This window comes from Eleutherodactylus coqui, chromosome 2 (genome assembly GCF_035609145.1).
Source record: "Eleutherodactylus coqui strain aEleCoq1 chromosome 2, aEleCoq1.hap1, whole genome shotgun sequence".
In the NCBI taxonomy this organism is placed as follows: Eukaryota; Metazoa; Chordata; class Amphibia; order Anura; family Eleutherodactylidae; genus Eleutherodactylus; species Eleutherodactylus coqui.
Genome location: NC_089838.1, coordinates 14,285,266 through 14,302,087, shown reverse-complemented (window position 1 = coordinate 14,302,087; position 16,822 = coordinate 14,285,266). Strand labels below are relative to the sequence as shown.

The following is a 16,822-nucleotide window of genomic DNA, read 5'->3' as shown; positions in this document are numbered from 1 at the left end:
TCCTGCTTACCCCACCTACTCATAGACAAAGCCTGTGAGTCCCGCTTCCCCCGCCCACTCATAGACAAACCCTGTGAGTCCTGCTTCCCCCGCCCACTCATAGACAAACCCTGTGAGTCCCTCTTCCCCCGCCCACTCATAGACAAACCCTGTGAGTCCCGCTTCCCCTGCCCACTCATGGACAAAGCCTGTGAGTCCCACTTTTTCTACCCACTCATAGACAAAGCCTGTGAGTCCTGCTTACCCCACCTACTCATAGACAAAGCCTGTGAGTCCCGCTTCCCCTGCCCACTCATAGACAAACCCTGTGAGTCCCTCTTCCCCCGCCCACTCACAGTGAGGGATGCAGGACTGATAGGCTTTCTCTAGGATTTCTGGCAGCAGTTAAACCGCTTTTTTGTTCCTCCTTTTAAATGAACTCCTTGAGAATTTCTGATAAGCAGCTACAAAGGTGGAGCATCATTTAGTCACTGTAGGCTCCGAATGAAGAGGGTTGTCAGGTTCCTCCACAATCTAGAGTACATGCATGCTTCTGTGTACTCAACCAAACAGGATCTGTCATAATAATCAATGTCGATACGAAAATATGTAATATTTGATTTCATTTTATATCTAAACTTATAAAACGGAAGTGGGCCGATTGTCACCGACCTGCGATCACTGAAACTGTTATACTGCATGTTGTTATACCTCTATATTACTGGTCTGCAGCTTTTTGTGGTTGCCCAGCTGTTGCAAAACTACAGCTCCCAGCATGCCGTCACAGCCCCAGGTAGTCTGGGCATGCTGGGAGTTGTAGTTTTGCAACACCTGAGCAGTCAGAGATTGCAGAGCACTGCTCTATATACAATATCCTAATGTAATGTATCACTTCTTCACATTTGCTGTCATCACCAGGACCCAATGAAAACAATGAGTGACTTTGTCTTGAGTGATTATTTTGCTTTCCGTCTTCCAAGATGGTTGCTTATAGTAAATGCCGCTTACATTGCAAGTTTGAGTGCAATGAGGAATCACTGAACACCCCCGTTCTCTCTGCGCTGGCCGTCACTGTTGTTTGTGGTCTTCGTGGAGGGATTTGAGTTGCCATCACCTGTTGATTTTCATAATTCTAAGGACAGGTGACCAAAAAAGGAACCCACAAAAACAGTTTCCTGTCATCAGCTGCTCTCCTGCTGCACACTGTCTCACCTGCTGCTCCCCTGCACTGCACACTGTATGCTGTTGCCCTGCACTGCACTCTGCTCCATCTGCTGCCTTATTGCTGCACTGCACACTACTCCTGATGTACTGCATACATTCACTACAATGACAAGCAGACTACCCTAACCAAGCCACAGTCGCCTTAAAGGGGTTGTCCAGTTGTAAACTACCCTCAGGATAAGTCATCTATAGTCGATTGGTGAAGGTCCGTTGCCCGGGATTCCAACAGATCAGCTGGTTTCCGTTGTGCTTGTGCATTGAGCTGATTTCTTCAGGAAGAAGGCAGCTCCGTTCTTTAGTGTAGTGGCCAGGCTTGGTATTGAAGACAAAGTTCCAATTCATTTCAATGGGAACTTGGCCTGCAATACAAAACTTGACCACTACAGTAAGAATGGAGCTGTCTGCTTCCTGCAGAATTCAGTTCAGTACAGGAGTTCACCAGCCCAGTGAATAGCTGATCAGCAGGGGTACCAGGTAATAGACCCCCACCAATTTACTATTGATAACTTATCCCCAAAATAGGCTATCAATAATAAATGACTGGAAAATCCTTTTAATGCTCAGAGCGGACAGAAGCTCTTTACAATATGCAGTCATACCCCCTCATTCTCTATTAGAGATGATACAATACAATATACAAGCCGTGCATGACAGAAAGTGAGCAAACCCACTGCCACTTACTGGCAGGCTAGCAACTGACCTCTAATGTCATGGGGCAATTAGTAGCATGGAGACAGAAATATTCTCAGAGTAGAGAAGTAAACTCAGTGATGTCATATTACATGTACAAATACAGTAATTCATGGTATTGGTGTAATAAACAATGATGTCACAATACAGGATAAGGAACATAGCAATGTTACAGTTGAAAAAAATTAAACAAAGTGATATCACAGTGCAAGGGGAATATACAGTGATGTCATGATAAATGTGGTGATGTCACGGTACTGGTATAATAAACAGTGATGTCAGTAGAAAGATAATAAACACAATACATGTAAACTAAATATAATGAAGAAATAGTACAGGTATGATAAATGCAGTGATGTCACAGTACATGGATAATAAATGCAGTGATGTCATAGTACATGGATAATAAATGCAGTGATGTCATAGTACAGGTATGAAAACAGTAATATCTCAGTACAGGGATAATAAAAATGGTGATGAAACAATTGATACATTGATAAAAAATAATGTAAAGTAATATGAAAGGTTTATTGCTGCCACTGATGTCACCAAATAGGTATGATGAACATAAGTGATGTCACTATACATAACAAACAATATGAAGTCATGGGAAAGGGTTATTGCACACAGTGATGTCACACTATGGGAATAATGCACACACCATTCCCTCATGCAAAATGAAGGCTGCTGAGCTCCCTCACATCAGAGGCGTAACTATAGGGGATGCAGTTGCACCCGGGCCCAGGAGCCTTAGGGGGCCCATAAGGCCCCTCTTCTCCATATAGGGAGCCCAGTACTATTAATAAAGCGTTATAGTTGGGGGCCCCGTTACAGGTTTGGCATTGGGGCCCAGAAGCTTCAAGTTACGCCTCTGCCTCACATCCTAGGGCCCCGGGATATGGCTAGATCATCGATGGTATTTCGTCAGTGGCCTAACCGTAGACATTGCAGATGTGCTCTGAGTATGCAGAATGAGTCACAAGAATGTCCTCATTGCATCATATATGGATGTATTCAAGTAATCCAACAGTTCCCCCTTAGCTGGGCTCCCATAGATCTGGAACCCTATTAATCAGACATGCCTATAGCAGAAAAGTAGACTTTACCATCAATCTCATATATTCTATTCTTGCTCCACAAATCCCAGCATGCTTTGCACTACCTACATGATGAGCAGCTTGAAAGCAAGTAGACACCAAGCACGCTCCAAGCAATGCCAATGTAAATGTACGTGCGTCCTATTGTCATTCGGTTTGTGCTCGCTGCTTCCATCCTCTCTCTCTCTCTCTCTCTCTATGGTTAGATTTTGGTCACTGTGATCTGTCCTGAGCCTTGGTCATGTACTTCTCTTACTTGTATCACTCACTTTTGTGCAGGTTGACATGACTGCTGAATGTTAGGATGCCTTATTAATGTATGTTCCCCGCTGTGCTCTTTACTCTCCTCCTCTGCTTCTGCTTTCTATATGCTTCTCCAACATGTCCTCCAGCTCACATGAGGGACGTGTTAGATCTTCTGTCCAACCACCCAACAGTTCTTGCACTCGAATACATTGAGCTCATGATTGCGGAAGACCATAAGACAAGCTGTTGAGTGGTTGATAGAGATCACTGCCAATTCTGCTTAACCAATGCTGCATGCGGTGCAATTTCTGGACAAACCTATGCAAAAACTTTAGCGATAAACCCAACCACAGCTCCATTGGGACATCTACACTTGCTACGCTACATGGCCATGTTGTTAGTCGTTACCCTTAATGTTCCTTGTGTATTTTACATCTCGCTGGGGCTTCTTCTTGTGATGCGGCTACTGCTTGTGGTCACTGTGCGGACTCCTGTGCTTTCCCTGTGGTCACCGTGCTGCTGGCTGTGTGTCTCACTCTCCTTCCTATCTGTTCTCCTTGTTTTTCCAGAAAAGAAAGTCCAGTTCCAGTGTCCAGTTGATGGTGAGTCTTTGTTTTGTCTTCTTCAGTGCTGGTTCCTCTGGGTCCCAGAAAGGAGCAATGGTCTGCTTCATTCTCTCTATAAGCTGAGGGATCTGAATATAAAATGTATCTCCATCAGTGGAGTCCATGATTTCACCGATGGGTGGAATCAGAATCGACATGGAGTAGTCATTGTATCTCCAAGTCCATCAGCTTACGAGGAGATTTGGTCTGCTCATACTGGCATAGTGAACTTTACAATATACAGTAGGTAGAATAGGGAAAAGACAGGCAGATGAGAAGCTATAACTCCATGTCCTCCATGAGTTCTCCTTATGTAATACCAAAAACTTTGTTTGGATCCCCGGCAATCATTATATCATACAGGAGAAGCAGGTCATGCATGGCGAGCATACGTCTATTGACTTTTCAAGAATTCAACCTAGTTACAAGATCTGGAACCATCAGGAGCAATTACTGCAGCTACGGAAAAATTCGCCAACCACGGCATTAGTCTACATAGTCCTACCAAATGTAACTAGACACTTGACCAAGAATCAAAAGAAGCATTTATTTCCATATGTTAAAACTTAGTGGGGTCTCCTTGGACCCTAATGACATTGTATACTAATGTCTGATTCACTTCAGCTGGTATTTCCTTTCATTCATCCTGCAAACGTCTGATGAGTTCTCTAAAAGAAGATAGACACTGTTCATATTTCCTGACTTGACCTTCCAGTTCATCCCAAAGATGTTCAGTAGGGTTCAGGTGGGGACTCTGTGCAGCCAGTCCAATCGTTGAACATCCATATCCCCAAACCAATGTAAACAACGTTAGATTTCTGACAAGGTACATTCTCTTTTTGGACATATTGCTGACCATTTCCAGAGTATCGCCACATTGTCGGCAGCACATTATTGTCTATAACGTCAAGGTACAACTTTGTATTCATGGTTCTTCGTCGTATCTAATTGTTGGCACAACACACTCAGGCAGGTGGCATTCCTCAGGCATCGTCCACATCCAGGTATGTCCATCTGATGTGAAGATGAAATAGCACGATTTGTCACTACATAACATCTTCTTCCATTGTTAAACTATCCAATGGTGATGCTCCTTAAACTACTGTAGACAGGCCGATGCATCTTCTTTGAAAAAAATTGCCAGATGTTTGCAGGATGAATGGAGGGAAATACGAGCTGAAGTGTTCTAGTCGTGTTAAGAAAGTATGCCATGGAGGGTATCTAATGACATTAGGACCAAAAGAGGCCCCACTAATTGTAACATATGTAAATACATACTACTTTGGATTCTTGCTCAAGTGTGACATTACATTTGGTAACATGATGGTGTAGATAGGTAAATGCCACACTGACTTCATCAATAAGACACCATAGTTCCATATCATCCTTGAGATCTCCTTATGTGATACCAAGCACTTCACCTGGATTTCCCCAATCGTAATATCACACAGGAGTACAAGGCCATGCATGGAGAGCTTAATGTAGTCAATGTTCACACCAGCATGTCTACTGACTCTTCGAGAAATTCGGACCTAGTTACAAGATCAGGAGTCACCTGGAGCATTAATGAGGCATTACCAATAATACCCTGCAGCTGAAAAATGGAAGTATCCTCAACCATGGAATTAGTCCAAGGCCATCGAAATGCAAGTTATGAAACCAGACCATGGTGTCTACAGTAACCTGCTGTCATGTCCTACACCTGAATGTCCTGCACGGTTGACTATGGTTTCTTGGATTGACCAGAGGAAATGATTCTGAGGGTCCATCCTCTATATAGAACCTATACCCATTATTGTCTCAGAGTCTAGACCTGCTGGGAGATCCAGGTTGATGAGGTACTCTGGCGGGCCACTTTAACCCCAGACTCCTAAAGTCACATTGAGAGTTTAGCATAGCTCCCAACAGGAACTGGAAGAGGGATGCAATAGGTGACGTGCGTCATAGTTCTTCTCAAACTACGCCTTTAACCCTTATCAATTCCCAACCATGTACAATGAGTTCTAGGTGGAGCAAATTTGTGAAATGTGAGTTGACTGAAAAGCCTCATAGGCCAGAGCTCAGCTTCCTCGTTACGCTCTTCAATAAAAAAACTACCATCCCTCTATGCTGCATGTAGCCTTCCAAATTTATGCACAGCACTGTCAATCAACTCTAGTTGGCTTTGCTATAATAGTGTAGCACTGAGCTGTGATTTTAGGGACATGGAGGTAGTACTGGAACTGCATCTGAAAACTAGGACTGTCCCGTTGGATCTGCAATGATTTGTTAAGCAGTAGCTTCATTCCCCTTTTGACCCTCAATATGGGGCCAGCAGTACCCTGCACTGTCATGTCTGTTCTCCTCCTCTTCACTGCACTTCCGCTACATAGCTGTCCAGTGTTCCTCCATTTCTATGCCTGTTGCTTTCCCTTTCCTGCTGTGTGTTTTCCCTCTACTGTCCGCCAGAGCTGACAGGGGTTAGACCAATAGCTTGGGTTGCAGCACAGAGTAGGATGTCCACATTGCCACGTCAGTGGTGCTCCACCAGAACCATGAGGCTGATGTGTCATGCTAATGCACTGACACAGAGAGGTAGGCGAACGCTCCCCATGACGTGTAGCGGAGGGCGGAAGTCTCATCAGAAACGGGGAGAAGAAACAATTCAATGGCCAGCAAAAGAGACTGCTTTTGAGCATGCCGATAAGTGACATTGCGTATCTAGTAGGACAAATGGCACCTGGGAACAGGTACTGTCCTGATGGATGCCGGATGGTTAGGAGATATGTCTGCATATAAACCATTGCTCAGTTGCTGAAGTATGGCCTACCAATATAATTATGGTTATCTCAGACAGACTTAAACTCACCTACTACTGATTTTCCAACCACACCTGCCTGAAATTTTGTAACATTGATTCTGATTGTTCCTCAACTAATTTCAAATTGTTTTAGCATTTAGCTTCCTAGTAGGGACATTTCCTTCCTAACACTTATTTATACTTAAAACATATATATAAAAAATCCATCCATGCCTCCTCTCCATACTTTCCTTTTGTAACATATATAAAGGTTTCCATCATGTTCTTCCTCTCCCTTCTCTCCTCCTGTAACATATATAAAGGTTTCCATCATGTCCCCTCTCCCTTCTCTCCTCCTGTAACATATATATAGGTTTTCATCATGTCCTCCTCTCCCTTCTCTCCTCATGTAACATATATAAAGGTTTCCATCATGTCGCCCCTCCCTTCTCTCCTCCTGTAATATATATAAAGGTTTCCATCATGTCCCCCTCTCCCTTCTCTCCTCCTGTAATATATATAAAGGTTTCCATCATGTCCCCTCTCCTTTCTCTCCTCCTGTAACATATATTTAGTTTTCCATCATGTCCCCCTCTCCCTTCTCTCCTCCTATAACTTATATAAAGGTTTCCATCATGTCCTCCTCTCCCTTCTCTCCACCTGTAACATATATAAAGGTTTCCATCATGTCCCCCTCTCCCTTCTCTCCTCCTATAACTTATATAAAGGTTTCCATCATGTCCTCCTCTCTCTTCTCTCCTCATGTAACATATATAAAGGTTTCCATCATGTCGCCCCTCCCTTCTCTCCTCATTTAACATATATAAAGGTCTCCATCATATCCCTCCTCTCCCTTCTCTCCTCCTGTAACATATATAAAGGTTTCCATCTTGTCCCTCCTCTCCCTTCTCTCCTCCTGTAACATATATAAAGGTTTCCATCATGTCGCCCCTCCCTTCTCTCCTCATGTAACATATATAAAGGTTTCCATCATGTCCCTCCTCTCCCTTCTCTCATCCTGTAACATATATAAAGGTTTCTACCATGTCCTCCTCTCCCTTCTCTCCTCCTGTAACATATATAAAGCTTTCCATCATGTCCACCTCTCTCCCTTCTCTCCTCCTGTAACATCTAAAAAGGTTTCCATCATGTTTTTCCTCTCCCTCCTCTCCTCCTGTAACATCTAAAAAGGTTTCCATCATATCCTCTTCTCCCTTCTCTCCTCCTGTAACATATATAAAGGTTTCCATCTTGTCCCCTCTCTCCCTTCTCTCCTCCTGTAACATTTGCAGTGTCCGAGGAGGGCGCGCACAGCCGAGGAGATGGCGGGGTAGATGAGGGCCTTGTCATGGTGGCGCTACCATCTCCTTCCCTGGGGGCAGCTCGGGAACTGTCCAAGTTACTGCTGGGGGAGGTCACAGAGAAAGTGTATCTGGAGGTTACCTGTAAGCTTCTTGTCACTCGTGACGCCACCGTTCCATCCTCTGTGGTGAATCTTGATGGTGAAATAAATTAGTCCACACACAGGGACCCTTTTTGGGAACAGTCAGTAATGTCAGTTTACTGTAACTTCAGTGAAGTTGCAATGTACAATTGTCAAGCACAAAGTACACTTCTAGAAGGTGGTGTGACAGGGAGGACTTCTCGGGGTTATCCAGACAATCCACAGTCCTAGTTATCTGTGTGATCCTGCTCCTGGTGACTCTCCTTCTCTCTTCAACTCTCTACCGGTCAACACTCTTGCTTCTAGTGTCTCTCTCTCTTTAGCAACGATCCGTCACTCTCTCTCTCAGTGCTTAGTGGTAGCACTGGCACATCCTGGGTAGGGTAGGCCCAGGTAAAGCTGAAGGGTATTGCTCAGCTTCTTCCAATCTCCACGCACAGACCAATCGGTATCTAGGGAGTTCACTCACTGACTTGTACAGATTACTCTCCAGAACACTCTTTGCAAAAAGACCACCTCTCTTACTAACTCTCAGACTCTCCTAGCATATCATCCTTGCAAATACATATATATCACAAGGTCACATGACTTACAACATGATAGATTTTCCAGACATAACCCAGACATTAACCCATTCAGTTATGCAGAGGTGCAATACACATGCCAAATGCACACTACATATAAGAAAAATTGCATGAGACAGACACTTAAAATTATGGAGGGGCCCCGCTAACTCTGGGCCACTACAAAAATACAGAGTTTTCCATCATGTCCTCCCTCTCCCTTCTCTCCTCCGGTAACATATATAAAGGTTTCCATCATGTCCTCCTCTCCCTTCTCTCCTCCAGTAACATATATAAAGGTTTCCATCATGTCCCCTCTCCCTTCTCTCCTACTGTAACATATATAAATGTTTCCATTATGTCCCTCCTCTCCTCCTGTTATATAAAGGTTTCCATCATGTCCTCCCCTGCCTTCTCTCCTCCTGTAACAAATATAAAGGTCTCCATCATGTCTCCCCTCTACCTCCTCTCCTGTAACATATATAAAGGTTTCCATCATGTCCTCCTCTCCCTTCTCTCCCCTGTAACATATATAAAGGTTTCCATCATGTCCTCCCTCTCCCTTCTCTCCTCCTGTAACATATATAAAGGTTTCCATCATGTCCTCCTCTCCCTTCTCTCCTCCTGTTATATAAAGGTTTCCATCATGTCCCTCCTCTCCCTTCTCTCCTCCTGTAACATATATAAAGGTTCCCATCGTGTCCCCCTCTCCCTTCTCTCCTCCTGTAACATATATAAAGGTTTCCATCATGTCCCTCTTGTCCCTTCCCTCCTCCTGTTATATAAAGGTTTCCATCATGTCGCCCCTCCCTTCTCTCCACCTGTAACATATATAAATGTTTCCATCATGTTGCCCTCTCCCTTCTCTCCTGCTGTTACATATATAAAGCTTTCCATCATGTCCCTCCTCTCTCTTCGTCTCTCCTGTAACATATATAAAGGTTTTCATCATGTCCCTCATCTCCCTTCTCTCTCCTCATGTAACATATATAAAGGTTTTCATCATGTCTCCCTCTCCCTTCTCTCCTCCTGTAACATATATAAAGGTTTCCATCATGTTCCCCCTTTCCCTTCTCTCCTCCTGTAACATATATAAAGGTTTCCATCATGTCCTCCTCCCCCTTCTCTCCTCCTGTAACATATATAATGGTTTCCATCATGTCCTCCTCTCCCTTCTCTCCTCCTGTAATATATATAAAGGTTTCCATCTTGTCCCCCTCTCCCTCCTCTCCTCCTGTAACATATATAAAGGTTTCCATCATGTCCTCCCTCTCCCTTCTCTCCTCCTGTAACATATATAAAGGTTTCCATCATGTCCTCCTCTCCCTTCTCTCCTCACGTAACATATATAAAGGCTTCCATCATGTCCCTCCTCTCCTCTCTCTCCTCCTGTATCATATATAAAGGTTTTCATCATGTCCCTCCTCTCCTCCTGTAACATATATAAAGCTTTCCATCATGTCCCTCCTCTCTCTTCATCTCTCCTGTAACATATATAAAGGTTTTCATCATGTCCCTCATCTCCCTTCTCTCTCCTCATGTAACATATATAAAGGTTTTCATCATGTCTCCCTCTCCCTTCTCTCCTCCTGTAACATATATAAAGGTTTCCATCATGTCCCCCTCTCCCTCCTCTCCTCCTGTAACATATATAAAGGTTTCCATCATGTCCTCCCTCTCCCTTCTCTCCTCCTGTAACATATATAAAGGTTTCCATCATGTCCTCCTCTCCCTTCTCTCCTCATGTAACATTTATGAAGGTTTCCATCATATCCCTCCTCTCTCCCTTCTCTCCTCCTGTAACATATATAAAGGCTTCCATCATGTCCCTCCTCTCCTCTCTCTCCTCCTGTATCACATATAAAGGTTTTCATCATGTCCCTCCTCTCCCTCCTCTCCTCCTGTAACATATATAAAGGTTTCCATCATGTCCCTCCTCTCCCTTCTCTCATCCTGTAACATATTTAAAGGTTTCCATCATCTCCCCTTCTTCCTTCTCCTCCTGTAACAAATATAAAGGTTTCCATCATGTCTCCCTCTCCCTTCTCTCCTCCTGTAACATATATAAAGGTTTCCATCATGTCCTCCTCTCCCTTCTCTCCTCCTGTAACATATATAAAGGTTTCCATCATGTCCTCCTCTCTCTTCTCTCCTCCTATAACATATATAAAGGTTTCCATCATGTCCTCCTCTCTCTTCTCTCCTCCTGTAACATATATAAAGGTTTCCATCATGTTCTTCTCTCCCTTCTCTCCTCCTGTAACATATATGAAGGTTGCCATCATGTCTCGCTTTCCCTTCTCTCCTCCTGTAACATATATAAAGGTTTCCATCATGTCCTCTCTTTCCCTTCTCTCCTCCTGTAACATATATAGGTCTCCATCATGTTCTTCTCTCCCTTCTCTCCTCCTGGAACATATATTAAGGTGTCCATCAAGTTCTCCCTTCACTTCTTTCCTCCAGACTTTAAAAATTAACTTCTTTAAGTGTCCTCTAATCTTTTTTATAGTATCTCTTACTTCATTCTTGGACAATTAAGAAAACTGAGCAGCTATTAACGTAGTTCTCAGCTCTAGTATATGAAGGCCACAGTGCCGCTGTGCCAGTATGAGTGGGCATTCTTTCTTTCCTCCTCTTGCAGCACGTTCTTTGCTATGCAAAATCAGGTAATGGGCAAATCCGAAAGGAATATATTCACTACTTGTCCAGTGCCTTTTTGCCCAGCAGAGGGCGATGTCAGTTCCACAATTTGGGGCTCACAGAGGAATGAGCAGCTGCGTTTGTAGTCACAGCTCTGTGCGCAGTCAGTCAGTGCAGCTGGTATTGGGATATGTGGGAGAAATGAATAATGAGAACTGCACCGGATGGGGTTGGGATTTCATGTTCTCAGAAATGGAAGGAAATTTGCTCCCCGATGAGCCGTCACTGTACAACATTAGAAGAACATTGCAAATGAAGGCTACTAAAACTTTCTTTTTTTAATTCTCCTGGTGAATGGTGACCTCTAGTGGTCAATATTTAAAATACAGAGGCATTTCGACTCATCTGGACAAGACAAGAACGCCTTCCGCATAAGGGGGCTCTTCTGGTGCCCAAAACAACCTTCATGTGGTTTATGTTGGAATAACCCAATTCTTCCTCATTCTCATTTATCCAGGAATCCTCAGAAAGCACAAACACTACTATCGAAGATGAAGATACCAAAGGTAGGTGACGGGGGGTGACCACATGGAGACAGGTTTTTCATGGCTTTAAGAAAAATATTTGCAAAGCAGTATTAATTAATGCAAATTATTAAATGCAATGCAATGTTAATCTCATGTTTAGTAAGCAGGGCTGGGCTGCAGAGAAAGGCAGCTCATGGGCCCCAATGCAAAATCTGAAACAGGGCCCTCATCTACACTGTGGCATTTATAATACTGGTGTCTCCATATGTGGCAGAGGGGCCTTTGAGTTTTCTCAAACACCAGAGCCCTCTGCACCCCATATAGCTACACCTCTGACTATATATATAGAGCACTCAGGGGTATACATAGAACTCATAGGGCCCTATAGCAAAACTTAGAATTGACCCACCCAGTGGGCTCAGATATAGCAGTTCAGCCCTAGTATTCCTCTAAATAATCCAGTCACCATATAATAGTCAGATACTAGCTGTACACAGTGATTACTGTGCAGTTACTTCCAATGATCACAGGTGACGATTACAGTTGTTAGTTTTTGCTTTTCATGTCTGTCTGGGCCCAGACCACCATGACTACTACTTTCAGCAATGTCTGCAACACTTCATCTCTGCACAGACCCCCCATCCTACTGCTACCACCAACGCTCCTCTCAACACCTCCCCCTTAAAAGTACTTATGCCGCCTCTAGAGCCCTAAAAAAAATAATTCCTCCTCTGTGGCCCTCATAGTTATAGTTCCCTTTCCGTGCCCATCAAATTTATAGTTCCCTCTTATGTGTCCCTCAAAGTTATAGTGCCCCTTTTCTGGACCCTAAATATATAGTGAACCCTCAATGGCCCTCAAAACAAAAATACGTTTGATCATTTGTGGACCTCAAAGTTATAGGGTCCCTTCTGTGCCCTTCAAAAAAATGAGTACCCCCCCTCTGTGGCCCTTAAGAGTTATAGTGCCCCTCTACGTGCGCAAGTCTTGCAGCAGCAGAGCTCTTTTTAACTCCCAGTCCTATCTGATAGTGACCGTGTGGCTTCATTCAGTACAGAAATAAATCCTCCTCTGTCTCATGTTCTCATTACAGCAAAGCTTCAGAGAGATGAGACGGGAGGAGTTATTTCAGCACTGCAAGGAGCCGCATTGTCACTGTCAAACAGGACTGTGAGTTAAAAAATTCTTCTGCTGGCTATGGGGCCTGGTAAGTCAGCTGTGGGACGGAGGTGAGTCCATTTAGCTCGGGCCCTTCCTCATGAGCCCCATAGCAGCCACGTGGTCTGCCGCCATTGGCAGCCTGCCACTTGGTTCATTAAAAGAAGGAGTTTAAGGTTAGACATATACCCTCTTAATGATGTCATCACTAATCTACATGGTCCTATATGATTTTCAAATTAATTGCTAAGCAGCTGCTGGGGTTAAAGCTCCACAATTGGATCTCACTGATCAATGGGTTATACCCTATGCGTACCAATGGATCACAAAAAATTTGGGGTGGAAAATCCCTTTAAAAAGCATCTTTCAATGTTTGAAGGTTCTTCATTGGGGCAGTAGCATCCAACATCCATAGGCAATATTTATGTAGGGTACCTAATAGATGCTCTAGTCCCGTAGAACCTGTTCACACCATGATCAGGCCTCTATCGTCGAGTTCCATGGCGGGTTTCAGTCTGGATTGACAGAATGACATTCAGATGGAAAACCCAGACAGAACTATAAGTGGCGTACTGTCAATTGCAACCGGGCCCCTGCGCTAAATGGCCAGAGGCCCCGCCATATGCAAAATGCACATTGAGTGCATTACCGGCTGGTCGCACTCTCGGACGCGTGATTGGTGCTGCCAGGGAGCGTGGTTGTCGGAGGAGGAGCGAGAGAGAAGAGGCGAGGAGGCAGTGCCCGCAGGTTGGCATTCGGAGAGGGGAGGGCTGTTACCCGGGGAGCCAGCAGCCAATTACAGGCCGCAGACTCCCACAGCACATACTCCGCCCACTGAGAGACTGCAGTTGTGCGTGGTCACAGTCTGTGATTGCACTGCTTGCCAGCGATTACTAGGATCTGTCCAGTGATGCCTGGACAGCCTATAAATGAAAGTCCAGGAGGAACTGTGGTCGCATAGCAACATGGATCACATGAGCCGACTCCGGTCATGTGATTTGGTCATGTGATCCACGTTGCTATGCCAACAACGGGTCCTGTACTTTCATATACAGGCTGTCCGGACACCACTCCAGAGGTAAGTAGAGCTGGAAGTGTACTGAAATATGTACAGTGGGTATAACGTATACCAGTTGTACATATATAATTATATACAGGAGATACCCAGGTCATACCAGCATGGTCATATCACTATATACAGGGATACAGGGGGATATACATCTGCTGTATATAGTGATATGGAGCATGCTGGAGTAACCTGGCCCAGTTTATATCAGCATGGTTGATATCACTATATACAGGATGTAGAGCTTATACCAGCTGTACATTCATTATTTTATGCAGAAGATACCCAGTTTTGGGTGGTTTCATACCTGCATTGGGGAATTCTGCTTTCCTGTTCTGTTTGGGGAGCAGGTAAGGGGAATCCCTGCAGCCGAAAAGATCCGTCTTCTTGGCGAAACCAAACAGCGCCGGACGGACTCCATTAACTATTCTGCCCAGCTTTTTGACGGAAGAAAAAGCGCTGCATGTAGCATTTTTCCCGTTATTTGGTGCCGGATCTCTGACAGAACCTCCAGACAGAGGTTGTGACGCAGATGTGAACCTGGCCTTACACCACCATGTTCAATATCACTTCATACAGGTTATGTATATTCCATGTTTCCCCAAACATAGGACCTACCCCGATAATAAGACCTACCACGGTTTTCAGGGGAGGCTTGAAATATAAGACCTCCCCTGAAAATAAGACCTAGCTAACCTGCATTAAAAAAAAAATCAATACTCACCTGATCCGTGGAGTCACAATGCTCTCCGGCAGCGCTGCAGCAAACTGCAGTGTCCTCCCCGTTTGTCATCTCAGCTTCTTTCTGGTGACTGGGCCATCAGTGACATCACTAAATGGCTGTGATTGGCTCATCAAACGCCGGCTATGATTGGCTAATTGAGCGCTAGCAGCCAATCACAGCCCTTGCCTTGCTGGAGGCGGGGTATTTAAAGCCCTGTCAGCAGAAAGAAGCTGAGATAACAGACAGGGAGGACACTGCAGTTTGCCGCAGCGCCGCTGGAGACTCTCGCGAGGCATTGGGACGCCGCGGACCAGGTGAGTTTAAGGCCCCCCTACCCCCTGAAAATAAGACCCTGTGCCTCTTTGGGGGCAAAAAGTAATATAAGACAGTGTCTTATTTTGGGGAAAACACGGTACTTCTCCCTGTATATAGTGATATAGACCATGCTTGTATAATCTGTGTATCTCCTGTATATAATTATACATGTACAGCTGGTATAATCTGGGTATCTCCTGTATATGATTGCACACTTTACACGCAATAAAAATGGGAACGATCAGGGCCTGGAATAACTTTACTGGGTAACAACTCCAACAATACAAGGCAAAAAAAGACAGTATTCCAAGTGCAGGTAGAGTTATAGATATATACAGACAGACTTGAAGATGAATACCTCCACACAGCGATCCCAGACTTCAGGACGCCTGTGTGTGTGACGATTGTAGACGTGTACCTCCACCCAGTGGTCCCAGACTTCAGGACACCTGTGTGCAGGACAATTGTAGACCTGTACCTCCACCCAGTGGTCTCAGACTTCAGGAAGCTTTGGCGTGAAAAATTGAAGACAGAAAGAGTACCTCTGCACTGGGCTTTGAGTAAGAAAACTTAGGACTGGCTCACGCTCTCTCTCTGGGGTGGGCTCACTCACTGCTCATGATAATTCTTGTGCTCTGGAAATCTCTCTTCCTTTTCCATCTTCAACACATGAGGCCTGAAGGTGCCCTCATGTGCCTCTGTGCTTTATTTTCTCTTAGCTCCAGAAGATGGAAGACCCAGACTCCTTTCCCGCTCTGTCACTCACATTTATAGCCTGTTTCATACCATGTGACAGGACATAAATTGATACATTTACAGACAGTCAGCTCACACTTTGCAGACATTAACCTCTCATTTTCTGCAGCTGTGCAATACACATAACAGAATGACAAGACAATTTTGCACAGAGCATCTACATAAGACATGACATGTATGACATTATGGAGGGGGCCAGGAAAGCATGTACTGGGCCTCTACAGGTACCGGTAGGGATAAAAGGGGGGAGGGCCCAGCTGAACTTTTGCACCTGGGCCCCTGAGCCATTAGTTACGCCCCTGCAGTGACCTATAAGGCTTCTGCTGCTCTCATGTATTTGTGCTGGAGAGACTAGCGAGTTGACTGGCGAGATAGAACCTCGTGACGGAACCCGGGGACAAAGGCCTAAGTATAATGTGAACAGGTCCTTACAAGAGCAACGTCTCATGATAGACCCTCTCTAAAACAAAAGATAAAACCCCTTTACTCTACCAACTCTTTCTATTATGATCCAACGTAGAGGTCTAGCATCTTCACATACTAGCGAAACTTCAGGAGCCTGACCGCAACTTTGTAAAGGAAGTCATGCCACCTGCAAATAAACATAGGGTGGGCAAGGAGACCTACCACCTCATGCTGCACTTAAAGAGGATTTTTCATGTCCTTATGTCAGTAGGGCCCGCAACATAGATTTACAGCCATAGTTTCACTGACTACAGCAATGTCTCTCTTTTCTCTCTGTTCTCTCCTGTTCTCCCACATGGGCTCTTCATAATTTTGGTGGGAATGTATCAGGTTTGTAATACCCATTGCCCACAGTCAATCAAGTTTGACATCACCCACTGACAGTGAGTGATGGGGACCGTCTACCTGACACATTCACAATCTGGGAGCTAGAAGAGCCTTTACAGGGAATGGAGTGAAAAAATGAGACATCATTGCAGTCAGAGGGACAGTGGCTGCAAAGCTATGTTCACAGGAGGACATGACAAGTCCTCTTTAACCACTT

The 16,822-nt window shown here is 44.6% G+C and overlaps 1 protein-coding gene across 2 annotated transcripts in view; it reads left to right on the top strand.

Annotated features, from left to right (window-relative positions):
* The window catches only part of CAMK2A (calcium/calmodulin dependent protein kinase II alpha), an 89,265-nt gene that overhangs the window by 57,698 nt on the left and 14,745 nt on the right, over positions 1-16,822 (top strand). Inside the window, exons 11-12 of one of the 2 annotated variants that reach the window (XM_066590389.1) lie at positions 3,806-3,838; positions 11,785-11,833. In XM_066590389.1, the coding sequence (XP_066446486.1) occupies positions 3,806-3,838; positions 11,785-11,833 (82 nt within the window). The remainder of the gene's footprint in view (positions 1-3,805; positions 3,839-11,784; positions 11,834-16,822) is intronic. The other variant, XM_066590390.1, reaches the window with a different exon arrangement.